This window comes from Scyliorhinus torazame, chromosome 11, assembly GCF_047496885.1.
Source record: "Scyliorhinus torazame isolate Kashiwa2021f chromosome 11, sScyTor2.1, whole genome shotgun sequence".
Lineage (NCBI taxonomy): Eukaryota > Metazoa > Chordata > Chondrichthyes > Carcharhiniformes > Scyliorhinidae > Scyliorhinus > Scyliorhinus torazame.
Window position 1 is genome coordinate 185,559,252 of NC_092717.1, and position 25,801 is coordinate 185,585,052.

At 45.9% G+C, this 25,801-nt stretch overlaps 1 protein-coding gene across 3 annotated transcripts in view; it reads right to left on the reverse strand.

Moving 5' to 3' along the window:
* Positions 1 to 25,801, reverse strand: part of nbeal2 (neurobeachin-like 2) — a 519,702-nt gene that overhangs the window by 266,866 nt on the left and 227,035 nt on the right. For all 3 annotated transcript variants that reach the window (XM_072468153.1, XM_072468151.1, XM_072468152.1), the window contains exons 3-5: positions 18,574 to 18,735; positions 7,703 to 7,784; positions 629 to 756 (exon numbers count right to left, since the gene is read on the reverse strand). In XM_072468153.1, coding sequence (XP_072324254.1) covers positions 629 to 756; positions 7,703 to 7,784; positions 18,574 to 18,735 — 372 coding nt within the window. The remainder of the gene's footprint in view (positions 1 to 628; positions 757 to 7,702; positions 7,785 to 18,573; positions 18,736 to 25,801) is intronic.

Sequence of the window (25,801 nt, forward strand, 5' to 3'; positions counted from 1 at the left end):
CACATTCTCCCCGTGTTTGCATGGGTTTCGCCCCCACAACCCAAAGATGTGCAGGGTAGGTGGATTGGCCAGGCTAAATTGCCCCTTAATTGGAAAAAATGAATTCGGTAATTTGCTTTTATAAAATGAATTTGGTACTCTAAACATATAAACAAAAAAGCAGTTGTCAGTAAACTCAATGACTTTGAATAGATTCTTTTTAAGTATTTGTAATTCTAATGCCCTACCCAAGTTGTTGACTCTCAGTTTGAGGCAACAAGCGAAGGCCAACAAATACCAATCTTGATGCCCAGATTCCAAGGATAAATTAAAGGAGCTACACCCAGATTAGGTGAAGAAAAATTTCCAAGAACAGTGGATGAAATGGGAGACAAGGATCTTCAAGTGAATTCATTGGGGCACAGGGAATTAAGTGAGAACAAGGGTGCACAGGAAAAGTGGGGGGGGGGGGGGGGGAGGGAGTGGTCTTAGCCTATAGTTTTCTGAATTTGCTCAGATTTAGGGAATGCTGAAAGTGGGGAGATAAGTGAGGAGAGCTTGAGAGAAGTTGGCCTTTAGACTCATGTACTCAACAATAAGTGCGAGGTATCTATTAAATAATAGTTGTGTACCGGTCATGTACACTCACCCTTTCAAGTGCCGCCTCCAGATTTGATATGGGTCGAAGAGGCATTCACACAGGTGCAGTGCATACATTATTAACTGCTCGACTTTTGAGCTCTCTGGTAAAGCCTCCTCCTGTGGTCCCTTCTTTAGCTAGAAATGAACACAAAATAAAATGAAATAACTGTGTTGTCAGAAGGAAACAATTAATTTCAGCACAATACACATACATTTAAATATCACTTCTGGCCTATTTCTTTCATCGTGTTGCACCAAGGTGGGAATGTCAGTATTAGGAATAGAACATCCAAATATTTTTAGGGAAGATACTGCAACAGGTAAGGCACAGAGTAAGCCTCTCTTAACATGGCCCCATCAAACACTCATGGCACACCATGGTTAGATATACTAATAAAGTTCTGTCTACTCTATGCCAATTATACAGATTAAATAGTAATCACAGAGAAGGTGGATATTTAGCCCAACAGATCCTGGTGTGCATGCTTCAATTAGCCTTCTCTCAGCCTTATTCCCCCCACCAGATCTTTCTGTTCCTTTCTTCTTTGTGTGTTATTCACATCAACTATCCCTTGTGGTAATGAATTCCACATTCAAACCACTCTCTGGGTAATAAGTTTCTCCTGAGCTCCCTATTAGATTTCTGACTGACTATCTTATATTGAGAGCTTGGGATTTTGCCCCTGCATTCGCTGGACAAAATAGCGAGAAAAGCCGGCTGTATGGTTGGCAGGCTGCGCATCACGCTTCCCGCCTGGTCCAGCAGGTAGGAGAACAAACTGGAACTATTCTACCCATAGACTCTAATCATTGTCTCACCTTCAGTGAAAACAGCACACCATTTCAAACCCTTTCATAATCTCCATCAGGTCATTGGGGAAAATGTTTCTTGATAAATACATCAGCTCATGGTACAATTCCAGTAAATCTTATTTTCACCTTTTCCAGTGCCTCTTATGGGCACGATTCTCCCAAAACATTTCTTTTTTTTTAAATTTAGTGTACCCAATTCATTTTTTCCAATTAAGGGGCAATTTAGCGTGGCCAATCCACGCAAACACAGGGAGAATGTGAAACTCCACACGGACAATGGCCCAGAGCTGGGATCGAACCTGGGACCTTGGCGCCGTGGGGCAGCAGTGCTAACCATTGTGCCACCATGCTGCCCGCCAAAACATTTTTAAGTTAATTTGTGGTGGGTTTATCAGGAAGTTTCCCGCCGGCTCTACTGGCGAGTTTCCCCACCGCTATTCAATGACACGTAGTCATTTTTGGGGTCCTGGGGAGTTTCTCACCGGTTTAGCCCACACTTAGCATTTATTTTAGCACTGGAATCTCGCCCTATATCACTAAAATATGGAGACCAGGAATGTTCACAATCTTCCAAATATGCTCCAGCTAAGATTATAAACAAGTTTAATATAACTTTTCTGCTTTTCAATTCTATTCCCAGTTGGCTAGATGTGGATCAGAAGAATGCCAATGGCACAGGTTTGATTCTGGCTGAGGTAGACTTTGGGGCCTGTCTCCTTGCCCTGCCTCTGGGAGTGAAAGAAACTGACAAACCACTATTCACAAAACTGTCAACAAAAAAAAAAACAGCTCAGGGCAAAGCATTAGCAAGTAACGTGCTAAGGACCTGCCTTTGGGCAGAGCATACATGGATGATTAATTAACTTTCCTATGAAAATGAAATGAAACCTTGCACATAGAACATAGAACATAGAAAATACAGCACAGAACAGGCCCTTCGGCCCACGATGTTGTGCCGAACCTTTGTCCTAGATTAATCATAGATTATCATTGATTTTACAGTGCAGAAGGAGGCCATTCGGCCCTTTGAGTCTGCACCGGCTCTTGGAAAGAGCACCCTACCCAAACTCAACACCTCCACCCAACACCAAGGGCAATTTGGACATTAAGGGCAATTTATCATTGGCCAATTCACCTAACCCGCACATCTTTGGACGGTGGGAGGAAACCGGAGCACCCGGAGGAAACCCACGCAGACACGGGGAGGACGTGCAGACTCCGCACAGACAGTGACCCAAGCCGAAACCTGGGACCCTGGAGCTGTGAAGCAATTGTGCTATCCACAATGCTACCGTGCTGCCCTTAAGAACAAATAAATCTACACTATATCATTTTACCGTAATCCATGTACCTATCCAATAGCTGCTTGAAGGTCCCTAATGTTTCCGACTCAACTACTTCCACAGGCAGTGCATTCCATGCCCCCACTACTCTCTGGGTAAAGAACCTACCTCTGATATCCCTCCTATATCTTCCACCTTTCACCTTAAATGTATGTCCCCTTGTAATGGTGTGTTCCACCTGGGGAAAAAGTCTCTGACTGTCTACTCTATCTATTCCCCTGATCATCTTATAAACCTCTATCAAGTCGCCCCTCATCCTTCTCCGTTCTAATGAGAAAAGGCCTAGCACCCTCAACCTTTCCTCGTAAGACCTACTCTCCATTCCAGGCAACATCCTGGTAAATCTTCTTTGCACCTTTTCCAAAGCTTCCACATCCTTCCTAAAATGAGGCGACCAGAACTGTACACAGTACTCCAAATGTGGCCTTACCAAAGTTTTGTACAGCTGCATCATCACCTCACAGCTCTTAAATTCAATCCCTCTGTTAATGAACGCGAGCACACCATAGGCCTTCTTCACAACTCTATCCACTTGAGTGGCAACTTTCAAAGATGTATGAACATAGACCCCAAGATCTCTCTGCTCCTCCACATTGCCAAGAACTCTACCGTTAACCCTGTATTCCGCATTCATATTTGTCCTTCCAAAATGGACAACCTCACACTTTTCAGGGTTGAACTCCATCTGCCACTTCTCAGCCCAGCTCTGCATCCTATCTATGTCTCTTTGCAGCCGACAACAGCCCTCCTTACTATCCACAACTCCACCAATCTTCGTATCGTCTGCAAATTTACTGACCCACCCTTCAACTCCCTCATCCAAGTCATTAATGAAAATCACAAACAGCAGAGGACCCAGAACTGATCCCTGCGGTACGCCACTGGTAACTGGGATCCAGGCTGAATATTTGCCATCCACCACCACTCTCTGACTTCTATCGGTTAGCCAGTTCGTTATCCAACTGGCCAAATTTCCCACTATCCCATGCCTCCTTACTTTCTGCATAAGCCTACCATGGGGAACTTTATCAAATGCCTTACTAGAATCCATGTACACTACATCCACTGCTTTACCTTCATCCACATGCTTGGTCACCTCCTCAAAGAATTCAATAAGACTTGTAACGCAAGACCTACCTCTCACAAATCCGTGCTGACTATCCCTAATCAAGCAGTGTCTTTCCAGATGCTCAGAAATCCTATCCTTCAGTACCCTTTCCATTACTTTGCCTACCACCGAAGTAAGACTAACTGGCCTATAATTCCCAGGGTTATCCCTAGTTCCTTTTTTGAACAGGGGCACGACATTCGCCACTCTCCAATCCCCTGTTGACAGTGAGGACGGAAAGATCATTGCCAACGGCTCTGCAATTTCATCTCTTGCTTCCCATAGAATCCTTGGATATATCCCGTCAGGCCCGGGGACTTGTCTATCCTCAAGTTTTTCAAAATGCCCAACACATCTTCCTAACAAGTATTTCCTCGAGCTTACCAATCTGTTTCACACTGTCCTCTCCAACAATATCGCCCCTCTCATTTGTAAATACAGAAGAAAAGTACTCGTTCAAGACCTCTCCTATCTCTTCAGACTCAATACACAATCTCCCGCTACTGTCCTTGATCGGACCTACCCTTGCTCTCGTCATTCTCATATTTCTCACATATGTGTAAAAGGCCTTGGGGTTTTCCTTGATCCTACCCGCCAAAGATTGTTCATGCCCTCTCTTAGCTCTCCTAATCCCTTTCTTCAGTTCCCTCCTGGCTATCTTGTATCCCTCCAATGCCCTGTCTGAACCTTGTTTCCTCAGCCTTACATAAGTCACCTTTTTTCTCTTAACAAGACATTCAACCTCTCTTGTCAACCATGGTTCCCTCACTCGACCATCTCTTCCCTGCCTGACAGGGACATACATATCAAGGACACGTAGCACCTGTTCCTTGAACAAGTTCCACATTTCACTTGTGTCCTTCCCTGCCAGCCTATGTTCCCAACTTATGCACTTCAATTCTTGTCTGACAACATCGCATTTACCCTTCCCCCAATTGTAAACCTTGCCCTGTTGCACGTACCTATCACTCTCCATTACTAAAGTGAAAGTCACAGAATTGTGGTCACTATCTCCAAAATGCTCCCCCACTAACAAATCTATCACTTGCCCTGGTTCATTACCCAGTACTAAATCCAATATTGCCCCTCCTCTGGTCGGACAATCTACATACTGTGTTAGAAAAGCTTCCTGGACACACTGCACAAACACCACTCCATCCAAACTATTTGATCTAAAGAGTTTCCACTCAATATTTGGGAAGTTAAAGTCGCCCATGACTACTACCCTATGACTTCTGCACCTTTCCAAAATCTGTTTCCCAGTCTGTTCCTCCACATCTCTGCTACTATTGGGGGGCCTATAGAAAACTCCTAACAAGGTGACTGCTCCTTTCCTATTTCTGACTTCAACCCATACTACCTCAATAGGGTGATACTCCTCGAACTGCCTTTCTGCAGCTGTTATACTATCTCTAATTAATAATGCCACCCCCCCACCTCTTTTACCACCCTCCCTAATCTTATTGAAACATCTATAACCAGGGCCCTCCAACAACCATTTCTGCCCCTCTTCTATCCAAATTTCCGTGATGGCCACCACATCGTAGTCCCAAGTACCGATCCATGCCTTAAGTTCACCCACCTTATTCCTGATGCTTCTTGCGTTGAAGTATACACACTTCAACGCAATAATAAACATATCCATTTATTAATAATAATAATCGCTTATTGTCACAAGTAGGCTTCAATGAAGTTACTGTGAAAAGCCCCTAGTCACCACATTCCGGCGTCTGTTCGGGGAGGCCGGTACCAGAATTGAACCCACGCTGCTGGCATTGTTCTGCATTACAAGCCAGCTACTTAACCTACTGTGCTAAACCAGCCCCTTATTGAAGCTCATTTTGCAATTGCATATCCATTATGCAAGTTTATTAACGTCTTCCTGTATTTTGTTGCAGTCTTCCTCTTTATTAACTATACCCCTGAATTTGGAGTTATCTGCAAATTTCCAAATTGTACTTCCAATTCCCAAGTGCAAATTGTTTTTACATACATTCTGAACAACGGTGGTCATATCACCGAACAGTGTGCAACATTACTTCCTAGCTTTTGCCAATCTATGTTAGCAACCTTTAACTTGAGTATTGCTGAAAAAGAGACAAAGGGCTGGATTCTCCGATTTTGAGGCTATGTCCGGAGCATGTGTCTAGTATTACGACCAGAAAGTCGGTGCCGCTCTCCCATCAATGCTCCACCCAGTGGGGGGCTAGCAGCTGTGCCACGTAAAACCCTTGGCTTTCCCTGCAGATACAGACAGAGAATTGCCAGGTCTGTGGTCACGCATGCACACGGCGGCGATCTGCAGCGGTCATGCCGTACAACATGGCGGCGGCCGTGCGCGGACACAGCCTGCCAGATTGTGCCCCCGTGGAACACCCCTCGCCAACCCCACACCACCCCCAACCAGTCCCCCCAGCCCCCGCTGAAGCCCCACCCCCGGCCTTGGAATGGTTCCCCCCCCCCCCCAGTGCTGGACACAGTCTGCAACCGCCATGCGAGGTTGCCAAAACCTCAGACCACAAGTGATCCACGCCGTCGGGACGTCGGCCCATCGGGGATGCAGCATCTGGGGAGGGCTTTCAGGTGACGGCTTGAGGCCGTCCTAATGGCGTGCGGCGGACTCACTGATGATGCCGTTTTGGAGGGGGCGGAGCATCCAAACACAGGCGCCGCCCTAGCTTGCTGCATCAAAAGGGATTCTCCAACCAATCGCCGAATGTGATTTCGGTGTTGGCAATCGGAGTATCCAGCCCATATTGTCTTAGCATTTCGTTTTGCACTTATCAGGACAGATCTCAAGATTATCAACAATAAAGGGAACAACAATTTATCCCGCATTGAGAAGAAAGTGCTGATTGGTTGGCAAGTGTATTTTGATTGGTAGAAGTGTTGCCATGGAGAATGCAGCATGGAACAGTTATTCCAAGTTTTTGTTCAAACTTAAACCAGGTAGACTGATTCTAATGGTCAAGCCATTGCCATGGGGAATGAACCAGGGAATGGTTATCTTCAAAGCATCTGTTTAATTGAAAAGGTGCATTGCATCAGCATGCTCCTTCTGTCTGCAAAGGGCTGGGCTCTGTGTGTGAACATATGTGGCTTCTAGCATATGCAAGTGAGCCATGCTGCAAGCCCGACTGATAATCTTAAATTGGTTTGAGGTGCAATTCTTAGCAAAATTAGGATTGTTTCGCAAGTGTTGCCCAGTTACCTAATCACATCTAATTCCCCATGGCAATGTCTTGACCAATCAGAGTCAACCTGTCTGGTTTGAATTTGAACAATAGCTTGGCAGTTAACTGTTCCCTGCTACATTCTGCATTGCAATGCCTCGACCAATTAGTACTGTCTTCTCATGCAGAATAAATTGTTGTTCCCTTTACTGTTAGTAATCTTGCGATCTGTCTGATGACTGCAAAACAAAATGCTTAGATGGCATGTCTCCTTAATTTCAGCAATACTAAAGATTTGTACTGCCAAATGACAATTTATCTTTTAACTCCTAACTCTCGGTTTCTTTTTGTAGCCAGCTTGTTATCTATTTTGTTATTTGTCCCCTGACTCTACATGTTCTGATCTTAGTCATGAGTAAAACACTGTACCTTATCAAAGGCCTTTTGAAAAGACATAACTACTATATTACCCTTTTCTACCCTGTTACTTCTTTTAAAAATTCAATAAGGTTGGTAAGCATTGGTAAATCTTTTTTGGTTCTGGGAGAAATTTCACAGAATGTTCTCCAGGAAGAAGAAGAAGCAACATACATCAGGTGATTTATGTGCCCAACGTAAGTCACAGGGAGTGAAAAAAGTCTTACCTCAGAAGTGCACACAGCCAGCAGGTTAACAACCTCTGGGATGAAGGTCGGAGTGACTTTTGCTTCAATATTTTCTAAATTTCTGTGCAAAAAGAAAATAGGCCTGATTATTACACATTCGAGAGCAGTCTTACAGAGGTATGAATGAATTACAGACTGGAATCTAATCAAGGATGATTTAAATCTGGATTAATGGATACTTCGGACAGTCATAAGCTGAGATGTAACGTTGGAGCAAAACTACATGTTGGAGAGCCTATAGTAAGTCCTATTGGATAGAGTTTCCAATCTTGGTTCATTCGAGTATCCTCTAAAATTAATTTGCCGAACCATTATTGTAAAATCTTTCATGAACCAGCTCAATTGGGCAGCATCATAGAATGCATTGTAATTCTTATGCATGTAAGTGGTAACCAGGTGCAATTCCATGAACAGAATTGAGATTGGGTCTGCTAACTATAAGCAATTTTAAAAAGTGTCCAGTTCTCCACTTGTGAATGATCCAATTTAAATTCATTGAAGTTATTTTTTAAATCCATACTGAAACATTTGATAATTTCTTTGTTGTACACTGGTTAGGTTTTGCTAAATATTTTCTGATGAGAAGGAAATGTGCCTGTTAGTGCATATGCATGGAAGATAATGAGCCTTCAGGAACATTCCATTGGTAGAATTTCACAATTATGACCTGTTTTGTGGGCAGAACCTAAATCTGGTAATCAGCAGAAAGGATTACAAAAAACCTGAGTGAAAATGACTTTTGGTGCAATTCACTTATATTTAAAATTCCCTGATCTTCTGTACTGGTTTGGCTGGTTCCACTAAGTTTACATTCAAAACTGGTGGAAATTCGGCCCCTCTGTAACTAATGTCCTGGGATGTGTTTGATGAAATAGTGGAGAGAGAGTTTTACTGTGTGCCTAGCTGTATCTGACATGGAAATGTGTGATGGGGCAGATACGGGCAGCACGGTAGCACATTGGTTAGCACTGTGGCTTCACAGCGCCAGGATCACAGGTTCGATTCCCCGCTGGGCCACTGTCTGTGTCGAGTCTGCACGTTCACCCCGTGTCTGCGTGGGTTTCCTCCGGGTGCTCCGGTTTCCTCCCAGAGTCCCAAGACGTGCTTGTTAGGTGGATTGGCCATGCTAAATTGCCCTTAGTGTCCAAAAAGGTTAGGAAGGGTTATTGGGTTATGGGTACAGGGTGGAAGTGAGGGCTTAAGTGGGTCGGTGCAGACTTGATGGGCCGAATGGCCTCCTTTTGCACTGTATGTTCTATACTGTGTATCCAACCTGTATCCAAGAAAAAGGAAAAACTGAAAATGCTGGAAGAGAAGGAAGAGGAAACAGACACGAGGGGGAAGAGGGAAACTGTGGTGATTGCCAGGAGAGGGGGTAAGTGCCTGTGCATTGGGAATCTAGAAGCATCATAGATGAATTTTAGCAAGCAATTCCAAAGGTCATGAAACTTGACAGCCAGTCACAAGTTGTTGTCCCTTCAGTAGAACCCCAGCCAAGATACATTCCCAGCAGGTGACTGGGAAAATACTCACTGCGGAACAGGGACAGGATTTATACCCATTTGGAAACAAATTGACTCATAAGAGATAGACAGCATGGTTGTGTGAAGGAGAGGTCATGCCTCACTAACTTAATCGAGTTTTTTGAGGAGGTGACAAAGATGATTGATGACGGGTGGGCAGTGGATGTTATTTACATGGACAAGGTGCCTCATGGCAGACTGGTACAAAAGGTGAAGTCACACGGGATCAGAGGTGAGGTGGCAAGATGGATACAGAACTGGCTCGGTTACAGAAGGCAAAGGGTACAGTAGAAAGGTCTTTTTCTGAACAGAAGGTTGTGACTAATGGTGTTCCACAGGGATCTGTGCTGGGGCCTCTGTTGTTTGTAGTGTACATAAACGGTTTGGAGGAAAATGTAGCTGGTCTGATTAGTAAGTTCGCGGATTACACTAAGGTTGGTGCAGTGGCAGATAATGTTGAGGATTGTTAGAAGATACAGCAGAACATAGATGGGTTGGAGTCTTGGTCAGAGAAATGGCAAATGGAGTTTAATTCGGACAAATATGAGGTAATGCATTTTGGTAGGTCTAACATAGAGGGGAAATATACCGTAAATGGCAAAACTCTTAGGAGTATAGAAAGTCAAAGAGATCTGTGTGTGCACGTCCACAGATCTTTGAAGGTGGCAACACAAGTGGACAAGGTAGTCAAGAAAGCATACAGCATGCTTGCCTTCATTGGACGGGGCATCGAGTATAAAAACTGGCAAGTCATGCTACAGTTGTATAGAACCTTGGTAAGGCCGCACTTGGAATATTGCACACAATTCTGGTCCCACACTACCAGAAGGATATGGAGGCTTTGGAGTGGGTGCAAAGGACGTTTACTAAATGTGGCCTGGTCTAGAGGGTGTTAGCTATGTGTCGAGGCTGAATAGACTCAGATTGTTTTTATTAGAAAGACAGAAGTTGAGGAGTGACCTGATAGAGTTCTACAAGATTATGAGGGCCATGGATAGAGTGGATGGACATACATTCTTTCCCAGGGTGGAGGGGTCAGTCACCAGGGGGCATAGGTTTAAGGTCTGTGGGGCAAGGTTTAGAGGAGATGTGCGAGACAGGTTTTTACACAGAGTGTGGTGAGTGCCTGAAACGCGTTGCCTGGGGAGGTTGTGGAAGCAGATACATTAACAGCATTCAAAAGGCATCTTGACAAACACATGGATTGGATGGGTATAGAGGGATACGGCACAAGGAAGTGCTGAGGGTTTTGGCAAAGGTTGGTACCATGACCAGTACAGGCTTGGAGGGCCGAAGGGCCTGTTCCTGTGCTGTATTGTTCTTTTATTTAAAAAAAACTGTTAGAGAACGGAACGCTGAAATAAGATTAAAACTGCATGGTCAGTGAAAACAAAAGACTGGAGAAGGAAAAAAAGCTGGTTTTTTTTTAGTTACAAAAGAACTCCGCTCTTTTGACAAATGGTTATGGCAGGTCTTGGTGTACTTTGTCATCTGCAAATGTCCCTTTCCTGAGCCCCTCCCCCAACCAGGACTCAGGCAGTAACTTGACAATCAGTTCTGTTTTTCTGTTCCTTCAGGCCAGGGTAGGGGTTGGCAGGGGGTTATGATGAGATGGTTAATTAGCCAGACTATGATGAACAGGTTCCTTTTGATGTCATTCAATCTCTTTGCACTCAAAAGACAAGTCAGCAACCAGATTTTGAGAATGTGGTTTTTGTGGAAACATCTTGTACCTTCAGTTGCAGTAAACACTTTGCACGTTTGCATGTATTGCCCAAATGCAGGATGTAACTGACGTCAGATTGCCCAATTCGCAATATAGATGCACATCAGTTAAATAGAGTCTATTTCCTCACCAGTCAGGAATATGATGGAATACTGCCTTGTATTGATGGACTACTGCCCAGGGTCCTAAAATAAATAACTGAGGAAATTGTGGAGGCATTGGTGATCATCCTTCAGAATCACTGGAGGCAGGAAGGGTCCAAGAGGATGAGAAAGTGGCTAATGTAATACCACTATTTAAGAAGGGAGGGAGGTAGAAGACAGGAAATTATAGGCCGGCTAGCCTGACTTCTGTCATTGGTAAGATTTTAGAGTCTGTTATTAAAGATGAGATCGCAAATTACTTGGAAATGCATGATAAAATAGGACTGAGTCAGCACAGCTTCGTCACAGGGAGGTCAAGTCTGACAAATCTGTTAGAGTTCTTTGAGGAGGTAACAAGGAAGTTAGACAAAGAAGAACCAGGGGATGTGATTTATTTAGATTTCCAGAAGGCCTTTGACAAGGTGCCGCATAGGAGACTGTTAAATAAGTTAAGGGCCCATGGTGTTAAGGGTATGATCCTGGCATGGATAGTGGATTGGCTGACTGGCAGAAGGCAGAGAGTGGGGATAAAGGGGTCTTTTTCAGGATGGCAGCCGGCGACTAGTGGTGTGCCTCAGGGGTCTGTGCTGGGACCACAACTTTTCACAATATACATTAATGATCTGGAAGAAGGAACTGAAGGCACTGTTGCTAAGTTTGCAGATGGTACAAAGATCTGTAGAAGGACAAGTAGTATTGAAGAAGCAATGGGGCTGCAGAAGGATTTGGACAAGCTAGGAGACTGGGCTATAAAGTGGCAAATGAAATACAATGTGGAAAAGTGTGAGGTTATGCACTTTGGAAGGAGGAATTTAGGTATAGACTATTTTCTAAATGGGGAAATGCTTCGGAAATCAGAAGCACAAAGGGACTTGGGAGTCCTTGTTCACGATTCTCTTAAGGTTAACGTGCAGGTTCAGTCGACAGTTAGGAAGGCAAATGCAATGTTAGCATTCATGTCAAGAGGGCTAGAATACAAGACCAGGGATGTACTTCTGAGGCTATATAAGGCTCTGGTAAGACCCCATTTGGAGTATTGTGAGCAGTTTGGGGCCCCGTATCTAAGGAAGGATGTGCTGGCTTTGGAAAGGGTCCAGAGGAGGTTCACAAAAATGCTCCCTGGAATGAAGAACTTGTTGTATGAGGAACGATTGAGGACTCTGAGTTTGTACATGTTGGAGTTTAGAAGGATGAGGGGGGGATCTTATTGAAACTTACAGGATACTGCGAGGCCTGGATAGAGTGGACGTGGAGAGAATGTTTCCACTTGTAGGAGAAACTAGACCCAGAGGACACCATCTCAGACTAAAGGGACGATCCTTTAAAACAGAGATGAGGAGGAATTTCTTCAGCCAGAGGGTGGTGAATCTGTGAAACTCTACTGCAGAAGGCTGTGGAGGCCAAATCACTGAGTGTCTTTAAGGCAGAGATAGATAGGTTCTTGATTAGTAAGGGGATCAGGGGTTATGGGAAGAAGGCAGGAGAATGGGGATGAGAAAATATCAGCCGTGATTGAATGGCGGAGCAGACTCGATGGGCCAAGTGGCCTAATTCTGCTCCTATGTCTTATGGTCTGGGTGGGTGCAGCTGCAATAATACTCAAGAAACTGCCATCATCCAGGATAATGAAGTCCACTTGACCAGTAGCATTCCGTCATCTTAAACATTCACTCGCTCCACCAATCGGCAGGGCTTGTTGCAGAGAACCACCAAGGCTTATTTTACAGCACGTTCCAAACCCGTGACCACTACCATCAGGATTGAAACGAGTAGCAGGCACTTTTAGAGTGAATACCACCTTCCAATAACCAGGTCCCTTCCCAATTGAAAAACTATCCTGACCTGGAAGAATATTCTCATTCCAGCTTTGTTCCTGGGTTAAAATCCTGGAATTCCTTACTTAATGTTACTAGCAGAATATCTTTGTCACACATGGACCGGGAGTGTGAGTAAAATTACTTAGTGTTGTTACGATCCCAGTTGATGTTATAACTGGACGGGAAGATTCCAGACTAGAACCCTGGCTCAATAAACCGTAACATTTACTTTTTTTAATAAAAGGTAGAGGACTGCTAATTAGTTTTAACAACAAGAAAAAAACATTTATTTAAACATGGAAAGTTGGATTGTGATACAGTACTTCTTTACTCCCCTATTACTTTAACAATTACACACAGATTTTAAGATTAACATGGATTACAAAGTACATCTTAAGGTACAATGGTCCCATTAACACACAAGATGACTGTGGTAAGTCACACTCTTCTCTGAACTGAAGTGAATATCTGTGCGTTACTCCTCAAATCCCCCAGATGATTCTTATACCGTGAGCTACCTTTCTTTTGAATTATGCTTTCCCTCCGCTGCTTCCATCAATGTTTTGCTTTCCTCACTTTCGGGTTTTACACCGCTCCCTTCAGGTTTCCTTTGTCTGAAAGGCTTTTGCACATACTCTGAAGTCCAGCCACTAATTTCCACAATTATTTCAAACAATGTCTCCCAAACTGCTGTAATTTCTCACAAACCTTAGCACTCCTGCAGATACCTTTCTGGCCTTTCATGATCCAATGCCTTACCAGCTCTGTGACTTTACTGAACAGTAATCTTTTCTGGTTCCCAGTTTCCACTGTTCTGTTAAATCCAGTCCTCTTAGAAACTTCTCTTTGGGGCGATTTAACAAAATGGAAATAAAGTCCCTTGGTGAGCACGTTTAGCCACGTGTTTCGTGGAGCTCACAGCGCCGAGAAACACAACGCTATTAGACGTCACTCGGGTTAGGTGGGGGCCTCAGCAGGGAACACACGTTTGAGACCGCACACAGCCCTGTTTTCGGGATTCTCTGTTTTTGGGACTATGTCCCCACACCGGCATAAAAACTGTGCCTTTCACGCCAGAGAACCTGGTGTGAAAGGGCCACATATTCCTAGCCGTGCAGGGGGCTAGCAGTCAACCATCGTAAAACTAGCAACTTTTGCTGCAGATACGGGCCCCTGCACTTCCGTGTCAGAGGCCGCGCATGCGCACGGCGGTGTCTCCAGCGGCCGTGTCATGCTCCATGGCGGACTCAGACCGCGGAGCTGGACATTAAAAATAGAGCCCCCGATCGGCCGCACACCCGACCCGGACTGCCCTCCCAAAATTACCCCGGTCCCGCATAAGGCCCCCCCTGCCCTCCGCTCGCCCACCCCGACCATGGCAACCCGCGGACTGAGTCTGCCGCTGCCACGCTAGTATCCCCATCGGTAGGACCATGTTAGATCCATGCCGTCGGAACTTCGGCCAGTCAGGGGCGGAGAATGGCGGGGCGGGTCTCCAGCAATGGCTGCAGTTAGGTGAAATGCGGCAAATTCTCTGAGTGCGCCACTTTTCGGGGCCCGGAGAATCGGGGAACCGGCACCAGTCTCGATTCCATGTAGGAAGTGGATTCTCCGCCCCGGTTGCGATTTCGGCGATGGGGTGCGGAGAATCCAGCCCATGGTATCCTGTCTAGACTACTCCGCATCCAACAGTCTGGCCAGCTTGGTATCCCCGAAGCATGGCGATGGTCTGTGCGGTGACATAGAATCATAGAATCTACAGTGCAGAAGGAGGCCATTCGGCCCATCGAGTCTGCACCGGCCCTTACAAAGAACACCCTACTGAGGCCAATGTATCTACCCTATCCCCGTAACGCCCACTTAACATTTTTCGGACACTAAGGGCAATTTAGCATGGCCAATCCACCTAACCCGCATATCTTTGGACTGTGGGAGGAAACCGGAGCACCTGGAGGAAACCCACGCAGACATGGGGAGAACGTGCAGACTCCACACAGTCATAGATTTTACAGTGTAGAAGGAGGCCATTCTGCCCATCGAGTCTGCTCCGGCTCTTGGAAAGAGCACCTACCCAAGGTCAACACCTCCACCCTATCCCCATAACCCAGTAACCCCACCCAACACTAAGGGCAATTTTGGACAATAAGGGCAATTTATCATGGCCAATCCACCGAACCTGCACATCTTTGGACTGTGGGAGGAAACCGGAGCACCCGGAGTAAACCCACGCACACACGGGGAGGATGTGCAGACTCCGCACAGACCGTGACCCAAGCCGGAATCGAACCTGTGACCCTGGAGCTGTGAAGCAATTGTGCTAGCCACAATGCTACCGTGCCGCCCACTGTGCTGACATGGCTGCAAGCTGTCTGAGGTTTGCTCTGCGGGATTGATTTAAATGCTGCTCCCCCTCGTCAGCGGGGAGCCGCAGGGACAGTCATTTGTGGCGTGAAGCCCGTGGGGCATCAGTAAGTGCCCTAATTAACATTAGATATCGGTGTTAGTCTCGTTAAGTCAGCCGTCGGGTAACACCTGCCAATTCCCGCTCGGTACCACACTTGGAATGAATTTGGTTTGATCACACCCTCCATTGATTGTCCACACTGTGACCTCTGCCGTTTACTTCCACTACTGAAGCATTACCTGGCCCTGCCTTAAAACTACCATGAAAATCGTATCCATGTTTATCACCCAGTCACATCCAAACATTAAAAAAAATAAATTTAGAGTACCCAATTTGTGTTTTTCCAATTAAGGGGCAATTTAGTGTGGCCAATTCACCTGCCCTACACATCTTTGGGATTGTGAGGACGAAACCCACGCAAACACAGAGAGAATGTGCAAATTCCACACGGACAGTGACCCCGAGCCGGGATCAAACCTGGGACCTCGGCGCCATGAGGCAGCAGGGCTAACCCACTGCGCCACCGTGCTGCCCTAGTCACATCCAAACATGACCCCATGCCTCCTACCCTGCATAAAGTCCCAATTTCCTGTTGTTTCTGTCTTTGTCTTCAGCAGTTCTCCATCCGTCAAAATTATTCTCATCATTTGTAAATCCCTCATCCTACTGCAACCTTTTCCAGTTCTATGCCCCAGTAGACTCTTCTGATTTAGACCTCAAGTGCACACCTACTCCTTCCCCAAGTCTACCAATGATGTAGTTGGGGAAAGGGAGGGAGGGAGGCAAGGTGAGATGGAACTTTCAGTTGCTGAAGCCCCACACTATGGAATTCTACCCATTTCCCTTCAACAGCCTCATCAAAACCATTTCCACCATAGAATCATAGAATTTACAGTGCAGAAGGAGGCCATTTGGCCCATCGAGTCTGCACTGGCTCTTGGAAAGAACACCCTACTTAAGCCCATGCCTCCACCCTATCCCCGTAACCCAGTAACTCCACTTAACCTTTTTTGGACACTAAGGGAAATTTATCATGGCCAATCCATCTGATCTGCACATCTTTGGGCTGTGGGATGAAACCGGAGCATCCGGAGGAAACCCACGCAGACACGGTGAGAACGTGCAGACTCCGCACAGACAGTGACCCAAGCCGGGAAGTGAACCTGGGACCCTGGAGCTGTGAAGCAACTGTGCTAATCACTGTGCTACCGTGCTGCCCCTACTTTAGTCATTGTCGTTTGTTGTCTTCCTTAAATAAGAGTACTTTTAGCCTAAGCTGCCCAGCCACAAAACTTCAGGATCAGATCAGACCTCCACATTTGACTCCATTGAACAATCCTTGGTTAATGAAACAGCCCCTGCCACCATACAGCAGGGCCTAGACAATGTCCAGCACAGGGTTGACAACTGTTTTGCTTTTGGTCACCATTGATCAGAAGCTGAACTAAATCAGTTATGGCTACGAGCAGTTCAGAAGCTGGGTACTACTTGATGAATGGTTCAACTCCTGATCGTTCAAAGCCTCGCCATTATCTACAAAGCTTAAAGCAGGAGCATATCCACAACAACACCATCCAAGCAGAGCAGTTTGCTCCATCAGTGCCCCTATTACTGAACTCCATATGCATCCCTCTACCATTGATGCACCATAGCTGCATGCACTATGTACAAACTACAGGGGGCACTGCAGTAACTCATCAAGCCTACCATGAGAGCATGACATCTAGCACCATGAAGGATGAAAACCAGGTTGATGATTCACTGCAGAACTCACATTACATAACATCAACAGCACTCCTTTACCCTCTGACACCTACTGTCTAAAATGACAAGAGCTACAAGATCAAGGAAACACCATTACTCCAAGCCACATACTGTCCTAACTTGGACATATACTGACAATTTCACATTATCACTGGAGTCTCTATATATTTGACAGGAGCACCATTACCACAAAGATCTCAGTGCTTTTAAGGAGAACACTAACTGACACCTTTTTCGGGGCAATCAGGGTGGGCAATAAATATCAACCTTACCAGCAGCAACTACATCCCTAAAACAAATAAACAAAGATAGAGATACCACAATTAATTTCAGTGCCCTTTGATGAAGCTAAGCTCTGGTTGTTATCCAGGGAATCTGATTAACTGAATGTTGAATAAGGAAAGGATTGACCTTTGCTCTATTGCTCTGCTACACTCATTGGGTTTTTTATTGGGTTTTTGTACACTCATAGGTTTAACATATGGCCATTTTAACAAGGCATTTGAGGGCTGCCAATGACCATGATTTCTTACACTAACACCATCAGAATAAAAATGGGGAACAGAAGGAAATAACTGACACTGATCACATTTAGCATGGACTAGGCTTTTTGGGTAATTATCTTTCTGCATTGCCCAGTGCTGTGACTTAAGCCCATCTTTAATAAGCAAAGGGGAGGTCTTTCGGTGTAGTGGATGGCATCCCTGCCTCGGAGCCAGAAGCAGCAGGTTCGAGTTCCACCCAGGAAGGTGTGTTCAAAATGCGATCAACCTGCAATTCCTCCCAAACGTGCCAAAGGCTGGTGGTAAGAGCGGGAGACCCTGCTGGTCAGCCACATTTGATGTGGAGTGGCTCCCCCTCAATTCCCCTGGCGACAGACTAGTACTGGGAATTACAAGCTGTGGAAACAGACAAAAGTTAATTGGAATCAATAAGCTGACGCCTACAAAACTAAGGTGCTGTTTCTCTTTCTCACACCAACCAACCATTGTGTGATGACTACAATCACAGGAACTCAATATATCATCACCCAGTCAACACCTACTTCCCAGCAACATCATCAAAAATCAATTAAACGAGTCATTTATTTCATCATTATTTGTGTGATTTAGCTGTGCTCACATTAAGTCTGTTTAAATGACATGACAAGACATAATTTACTTTTAGGGAGAAGTCCCTCTATTAAATTCCCTCATGTGCTAGTCTCCACAGGCTTTTCAATAGACCCAAGGCTGACAGCAGCTCTTTCCTCGACTCCCAGAAACTCTGCTACTGGGACAGTTGCAGCAGACACAGCGTGACTTGCCCTTCAAATATTTGTGCAAGAATATTTTGTTCAGAGTTTCATCTTAGTCGTTGGTAGGCCTGACAGAATCTTTTTCCAATTTCCAAATCTTTTGGCTAAGAAACAAATTAAACATAAAATCTGAAACTGTAATAGTAAAGAAAGAAAATAATGAGGATAGTTTGCACCTGCAGATAATAATGAGAAACTTTATCAGGAGGAGCGCTTGTCCAAGGCCTGCCTCGGCCTCCTCGATGGATAATCTCTGTACACATTGATTCAGTTGCTGGCTCAGAACTTGAAGCACATTGCCTGGCAACAGTGGAATCTCTGCAGCCATCTCTTCAGGTCTGGAACAAGAACACACAGCGGATTGAAACCATGGTAACAAAATGTTAATCAGATCAGGCCTTGACCCAGCAAGAATCAAAAACATTTATGCCCCAGCCCCCTCACTTCTGTGGATCAAAATTTAATAACATATTTACTTTATCATTTTTAAAAAATAGTTCAGAGAAAAAGGATGAGCAGAAAAAGTCATACAGTTTCTCAATCATTTTTTATCTTATGACACAACAGCACCCGAATGTTATGCTCTTGATCTCAAGCATGCTACTTTGTGATGATGGCAAGTACAGGTCAGACATTTCCTCAAAATATGCACATGCCTGGCCAAAGTGCCTGCCACGCCATCCCGGGTCCCTTAGGTGACCTCAGGCCCAGTTCTAACTTACCTTCATTGCAATTTAAAAATGTTCAGTGTTACTCCTCTGAGCCAGAAGGCTGGGGGTTCAAGTCACACTCGAGAGACTTGAACAGAAAACTATAATCTGACACTCCATGCAGTCCCGAGGAAGTGCTGCTTTCCTGAAACAGCTGTCTTTTGGATGAGACATTAAGCAAGATCCTGTCTGCTCTCTCATGGCACAATTTTGAAGACCAGCAGGGGAGTTCTCTGTGCTGTCCCACTGAAGGATAGGCAAGGGAATCTATGTGTGGAGCCAGAGGAAATGGGCGAGGTACTAAATGAATACTTTGCATCAGTTTCACCAAAGAGAAGGAATTGGTAGATGTTGAGTCTGGAGAAGGGTGTGTAGATAGCCTGGGTCACATTGAGATCCAAAAAGACGAGGTGTTGGGCGTCTTAAAAAATATTAAGGTAGATAAGTCCCCAGGGTCTGATGGGATCTACCCCAGAATACTGAAGGAGGCTGGAGAGGAAATTGCTGAGGCCTTGACAGAAATCTTTGGATCCTCACCGTCTTCAGGTGATGTCCCGGAGGACTGGAGAATAGCCAATGTTGTGCCTCTGTTTAAGAAGGGTAGCAAGGATAATCCAGGGAACTACAGGCCGGTGAGCCTTACTTCAGTGGTAGGGAAATTACTGGAGAGAATTCTTCGAGACAGGATTTAGTCCCATTTGGAAGCAAATGGACGTATTAGTGAGAGGCAGCATGGTTTTGTGAAGGGGAGATCGTGTCTCACTAACTTGATAGAGTTTTTCGAGGAGGTCACAAAGATGATTGATGCAGGTAGGGCAGTGGATGTTGTCTATCTGGACTTCAGTAAGGCCTTTGACAAGGTCCCTCATGGTGGACTAGTACAAAAGGTGAAGTCACACGGGATCAGGTGTGAGCTGGTAAGATGGATACAGAACTGGCTCGGTCATAGAAGGCAGAGAGTAGCAATGGAAGGATGCTTTTCTAATTGGAGGGCTGTGACCAGTGGTGTTCCACAGGGATCAGTGCTGGGACCTTTGCTGTTTGTAGTATATATAAATGATTTGGAGAAAAATGTAACTGGTCTGATTAGTAAGTTTGCAGACGACACAAAGGTTGGTGGAATTGCGGATAGCGATGAGGACTGTCAGAGGATACAGCAGGATTTAGATTGTTTGGAGACTTGGGCGGAGAGATGGCAGATGGAGTTTAATCCGGACAAATGTGAGGTGATGCATTTTGGAAGGTCTAATGCAGGTAGGGAATATACAGTGAATGGTAGAACCCTCAAGAGTATTGAAAGTCAGAGAGATCTAGGTGTACAGGTCCACAGGTCACTGAAAGGGGCAACACAGGTGGAGAAGGTAGTCAAGAAGGCATACGGCATGCTTGCCTTCATTGGCCGGGGCATTGAGTATAAGAATTGGCAAGTCATGTTGCAGCTGTATAGAACCTTAGTTAGGCCACACTTGGAGTATAGTGTTCAATTCTGGTCGCCACACTACCAGAAGGATGTGGAGGCTTTAGAGAGGGTGCAGAAGAGATTTACCAGAATGTTGCCTGGTATGGAGGGCATTAGCTATGAGGAACGGTTGAATAAACTCGGTTTGTTCTCACTGGAACAAAGGAGGTTGAGGGGCGACCTGATACAGGTCTACAAAATTATGAGGGGCATAGACAGAGTGGATAGTCAGAGGCTTTTCCCTGGGGTAGAGGGGTCAATTACTAGGGGGCATAGGTTTAAGGTGAGAGGGGCAAGGTTTAGAGTAGACGTACGAGGCAAGTTTTTTTACACAGAGGGTATTGGGTGCCTGGAACTCGCTACCGGAGGAGGTGGTGGAAGCAAGGACGATAGTGACATTTAAGGGGCATCTTGACAAATACATGAATAGGATGGGAATAGAGGGATACGGACCCAGGAAGTGTAGAAGATTGTAGTTTAGTCGGGTAGCATGGTCGGCACGGGCTTGGAGGGCCGAACGGCCTGTTCCTGTGCTGTACATTTCTTTGTTTGTTATCCCGTATTCAACAGCATTAAAAACACATGGTCAGGTCATGATTGTGGTGATGTGCATCAATGTAAATGCATGTAGGCTAGCTAGACACTAGAGGGAGCACCAGAAACATAACACACACACGCTCAACCAATAGATCAGTTAGACAGGACACGACCAATGGACATTCACAATACACACAGAGGTGACACCACCACAGAAGGGCATTACACCAACCCATATATAAAGGACACCACACACATGATCTGTCTCTTTCCAGTGGAGACAGTCAGTGAATACAGACACAGGGTTGATTCAATATTTCACCCACCATGTGGATTGCAGTAACTGGTTTGTCAGTCTGGGTAGCTATAGTAGGATTAGCAGTAGTGTCGAACCTGAGTAATAGAAGTGTAAATAGTTTAATAAACATGTTGAAGTTATCTCCACGTCTGAACCTTCCTTTGTCAAGTGCACCACAAGGAAGCCGCTTATGTTACACCTACAACATAACAAATCATGGTACCAGGACTGAACTGTTTCAATCCAAATAGCCATACCTCAGCATACAGTGGCAACCAGCAATGATATCCAGGCAAGATGTTCGAGATCCGGGTTCCGCAGCAGCTCCAGTGCCACGGCGATCTCCGCGAAAACTGGCGGGTATTCAGGCAAATGTTTGAAATCTTCCTGGTAGCAGCCGAACTAGAAGACGTGGCCGATGCTGAAAAGACAGAGCTTCTGCTCACCATCGCCGGTGCCAGAGCAGAAGAAATCTTTTTAAAATTCAAGTTCTCCAAGGGGCAAAACAGAAGTGACTTCCAGGCAGTCCTGGACAAATTCAGCAAATACTGTGTGGAAAACACACTCCACCCAGCAAGAAAAGGTAAGAGAAGCGCCAGTACTCACCACGAGGCCGAGATCCCGGAGCAGAGAACAATTTTGATCGGCGGCCATCTTTCTAAAGGGACTGCACTTGCGCAGTTACGAGATGTTGCGCATGCGCAATTGCGAAAACGGCCCCCGGTACAGGAACAGCGATTTCCCTCCTAAGTATGATGTTACATGCGTCATGACGTCAAAGGCCCCGGACCACGCCGATTTAAAGGGGAATAGTCCCAAATCAAAGAAAAAGTCCTTTAAAGCTGTAAAACAACCTTCTTTCACCTGGAATGACAGCACAATGCCTCAAATTGAACCAGGAAATGAAATTAACCTCCAAAGAACCCTGCAACAAGCAGTTACCTATGCCCAAACCAATGATTCTGACCTTGAATACTTTGAAACCGACCTTTACATTTTCTCTGGACCTCGCGAGCCCAATGCCAGCTCCGACGGAAACAGTGATGATATGGCCCAAGAAGACAACGACACAGACGAACCTTTCACCTTGGGAGGCTACCCCAGTACCAAATCCGAACCGCAACTAGACGTGTTGCACATTGACGACCCCAACGATGAATTCTTCGGATTTGAGGATCTTCAGCCCAGCAGATATGACATCCCAACTCGTGAGTGCAGGATGATGCTGCGGCATGAAACCAAGAGACAGAGAGTGGGATAAGCCCACAGAGAGCGGCCTGCTGCCACACAGAGCATGGTCCACGCACCGCTCAGGGTTCCCGACTCTACGAAAGAAGAAACGCAAGACTCCAGAGCGCAGTCCTTGCACACACAAGATGTGACTCCAGTGTCACAACCCTCCACAGTGAGCTCGTGGACAGCCTCCACGATAGAAGCAACGCAAGACTACGATGCGCAGTCCTTACAGGAACAAGACCATGAGGGTCTAGCAACCTCCTCTGACCAACTAGTGGCAGACGATGCAAGTCTGCCATGCTCACGTAAACAGCAAGAAGGCTATGACAGTCTACCATGCTCCAGTGCACAGCAGGACGACCATGACGGTCTATCATGCTACAGTGAAGAACAAAACGACGATGACAGTCCAAGCCCAAATGAAGGACAACAGCAAGACAATGACAGTCCACCCATATTGTTTGCACCACCAGATGAAGACTCTGACAATTTACCCAACCCAAGTGAACAACAAGCAGCTACTGAGGATCTACCCACGGTATGTGAGACAAGTGACGACAGCATCCCACTTCCCATGCAAGATGTGCAAAGTGATAGACCTCAGCTAGTGTGTACAGAGGCACTCGACGATCACTGTGAGACCACTGGTGACTCCGGTGACACCACGATACTTCCACCCTCATTCGCTCGAACCTCTCCACAAGTCAATGCATTCCTGCATGTTCCGACTCCAGACGTGCAGCTTCAAGAAATCTCAGCTGACTCCAGTGAACCTGCTAAGACTCCGGACGGGGAGCATCAACAAACCAACACTGACTCTGTTAAAACAGACCAGACTCCAGATGGGGAGCAACCAAACGCCGACTCTGATTCACGTAAGCCGGACTTTACTCCAGACGGGGAGTTCTGCAACCTCAGTGATGGCACGCTCAGGGTGACAGCAGATGCCACAACGACAGGAGATGGATCACTTAACAATTACACTGGGTCAGTAATAACAAGCAGCGGCTACCGTCCAAGAGGAATACACCAATATTCACCACAGCTATATCCACACATTGTTTCCACACCAGCAGTGCAGCTAATGACAGCTCATGCTGGACAAACCCAGTATTCAGGCATGCAGCAGCCAGCAGTCTATGCAGCATATTCTCAAACAGGCCAGCACTACTGATTGTCCACTAATGGAATCAAGACCGAAGGAGGACTATCGCAAGCGCAATCTGCACTACAGACTGGATGCCTTAGTTACAGCCCGGGATTTGCTGCACCCCAGACTGGCCAGACGGCATATTCCTATCAGATGCAAGGTTCTAGTTTCACACCATCACCAGGTATTTATGCGAGCAGCAATTCTGTTTCCAATTCGACAAGCTTCAACGGTTCTCAGCAGGATCACCCTTCCAGCACAGCACGTGGCCAGAACCAGTATGTACAGTCTTATCCAACTTCAACATAGAGCACATCTATGACCTCGAATGATATTGTTGACGGTACCTCTTCAACGTCAACACCTTATCAACTACAAGATGCCATCCGACATCACCATCACAAACATCGAAAAAGAAAGGGACTCCAAATCCGACTGCGAAGTGATTTGACCACTTCTTGGTTCCTGTGGCACAGGGACGTTGATGGCATTCATTGCCAAGAGAGACATTTGACCATGATGATTGATGGTTTTTGGACTCACACAAATGATATGGACTTATTGTTTAATCACTGTTCCCATGACTCAAAGTGTGCAGAAAATATGTAACATATAAAAAATGGGGGATGTGGTGATGTGCATCAATGTAAATGCATGTAGGCTAGCTAGACACTAGAGGGAGCACCAGAAACATAACACACACACGCTCAACCAATAGATCAGTTAGACAGGACACGACCAATGGACATTCAGGATACACACAGAGGTGACACCACCACAGAAGGGCATTACACCAACCCATATATAAAGGATGCCACATACATGATCTGCCTCTTTCCAGTGGAGACAGTCGGTGAGTAGAGACACAGGGTTGATTCAATATTATACCAACCACGTGGATTGCAGCAACTGGTTAGTCAGTCTGGGTAGCTATAGTAGGATTAGCAGTAGTGTCGAACCCGAGTAATAGAAGTGTAAATAGTTTAATAAACGTGTTGAAGTCATCTCTATGTCTGAACCTTCCTTTGTCAAGTGCACCACAATGAAGCTGCTTATGTTACACCGAGAACATAACAAATCAAAGATCACGGGCGAGTTCTACCGGTTGCATCCCGCCAGAATCGGGATGGGACGTGGCGGGTAGATCCCGGGAGAGGCCTATTCCGGCATCCCCGATGGTCATTATGCCTCGGGAGATCTGGTTAGATCTCATGACCTGGATCTCGCCCACAATGAGCGGGCTCTAGGCTTGCAGAAATAATCGAGCTTAACAGCCCACTTAATCCTGCTGACGCCGGATTGAATAGCCACCCATCACCCACGAGCCTTGTCGAGGAGACCCCAGCCAGGTGCCATTTAGCACTGATCCCCACTAACGGGGACCAGGTGGAATGGCACTTGTGGAGGGTCTCCCAGGTGATCGGCAACCCCCAGGTGTCCAAGTGGCACTGCTCAACTGGCAGGGGCATTACCAGTTTGCCAGGCTGGAGGTGAGGTAAGAGGTGGGGGGTGGAGCGGGTGGGGGTCCAGAGTCCCGTAAGGGGGAGTCGAGTTATCCGGAGTTCCACAGTGCAGGAAATGGCGCTGAGTGTGGCTATGGGGGACCCGAAACAGGAACAAAGTGTCGTTAAATACTGCCAGGAACGACCCCACTAATCCCGCCCAGAACCAACTCTGATTTTCTTTTATTAAATCGCACCCCACATCTCTATTTGTGTGAGCTTGCTGTGTAAAAATTGGTTGCTTCTTTTCCTGCATTAAAATAGTGACTGTACTTCTAAACCAGGTTAAAGTCCAACAGGTTTGTTTCGATATCACTAGGTTTCGGAGCACTGCTCCTTCCTCAGGTGAGGAAGGAATTCACCTGAGGAAGGAGCAGCGCTCCGAAAGCTAGTGATATCGAAACAAACCTGTTGGACTTTAACCGGGTGTTGTAAGACTTCTTACTGTGCTCACCCCAGTCCAACGCCGGCATCTCCACATTATACTTCTAAAGTTCCTTGTTGACTATGAA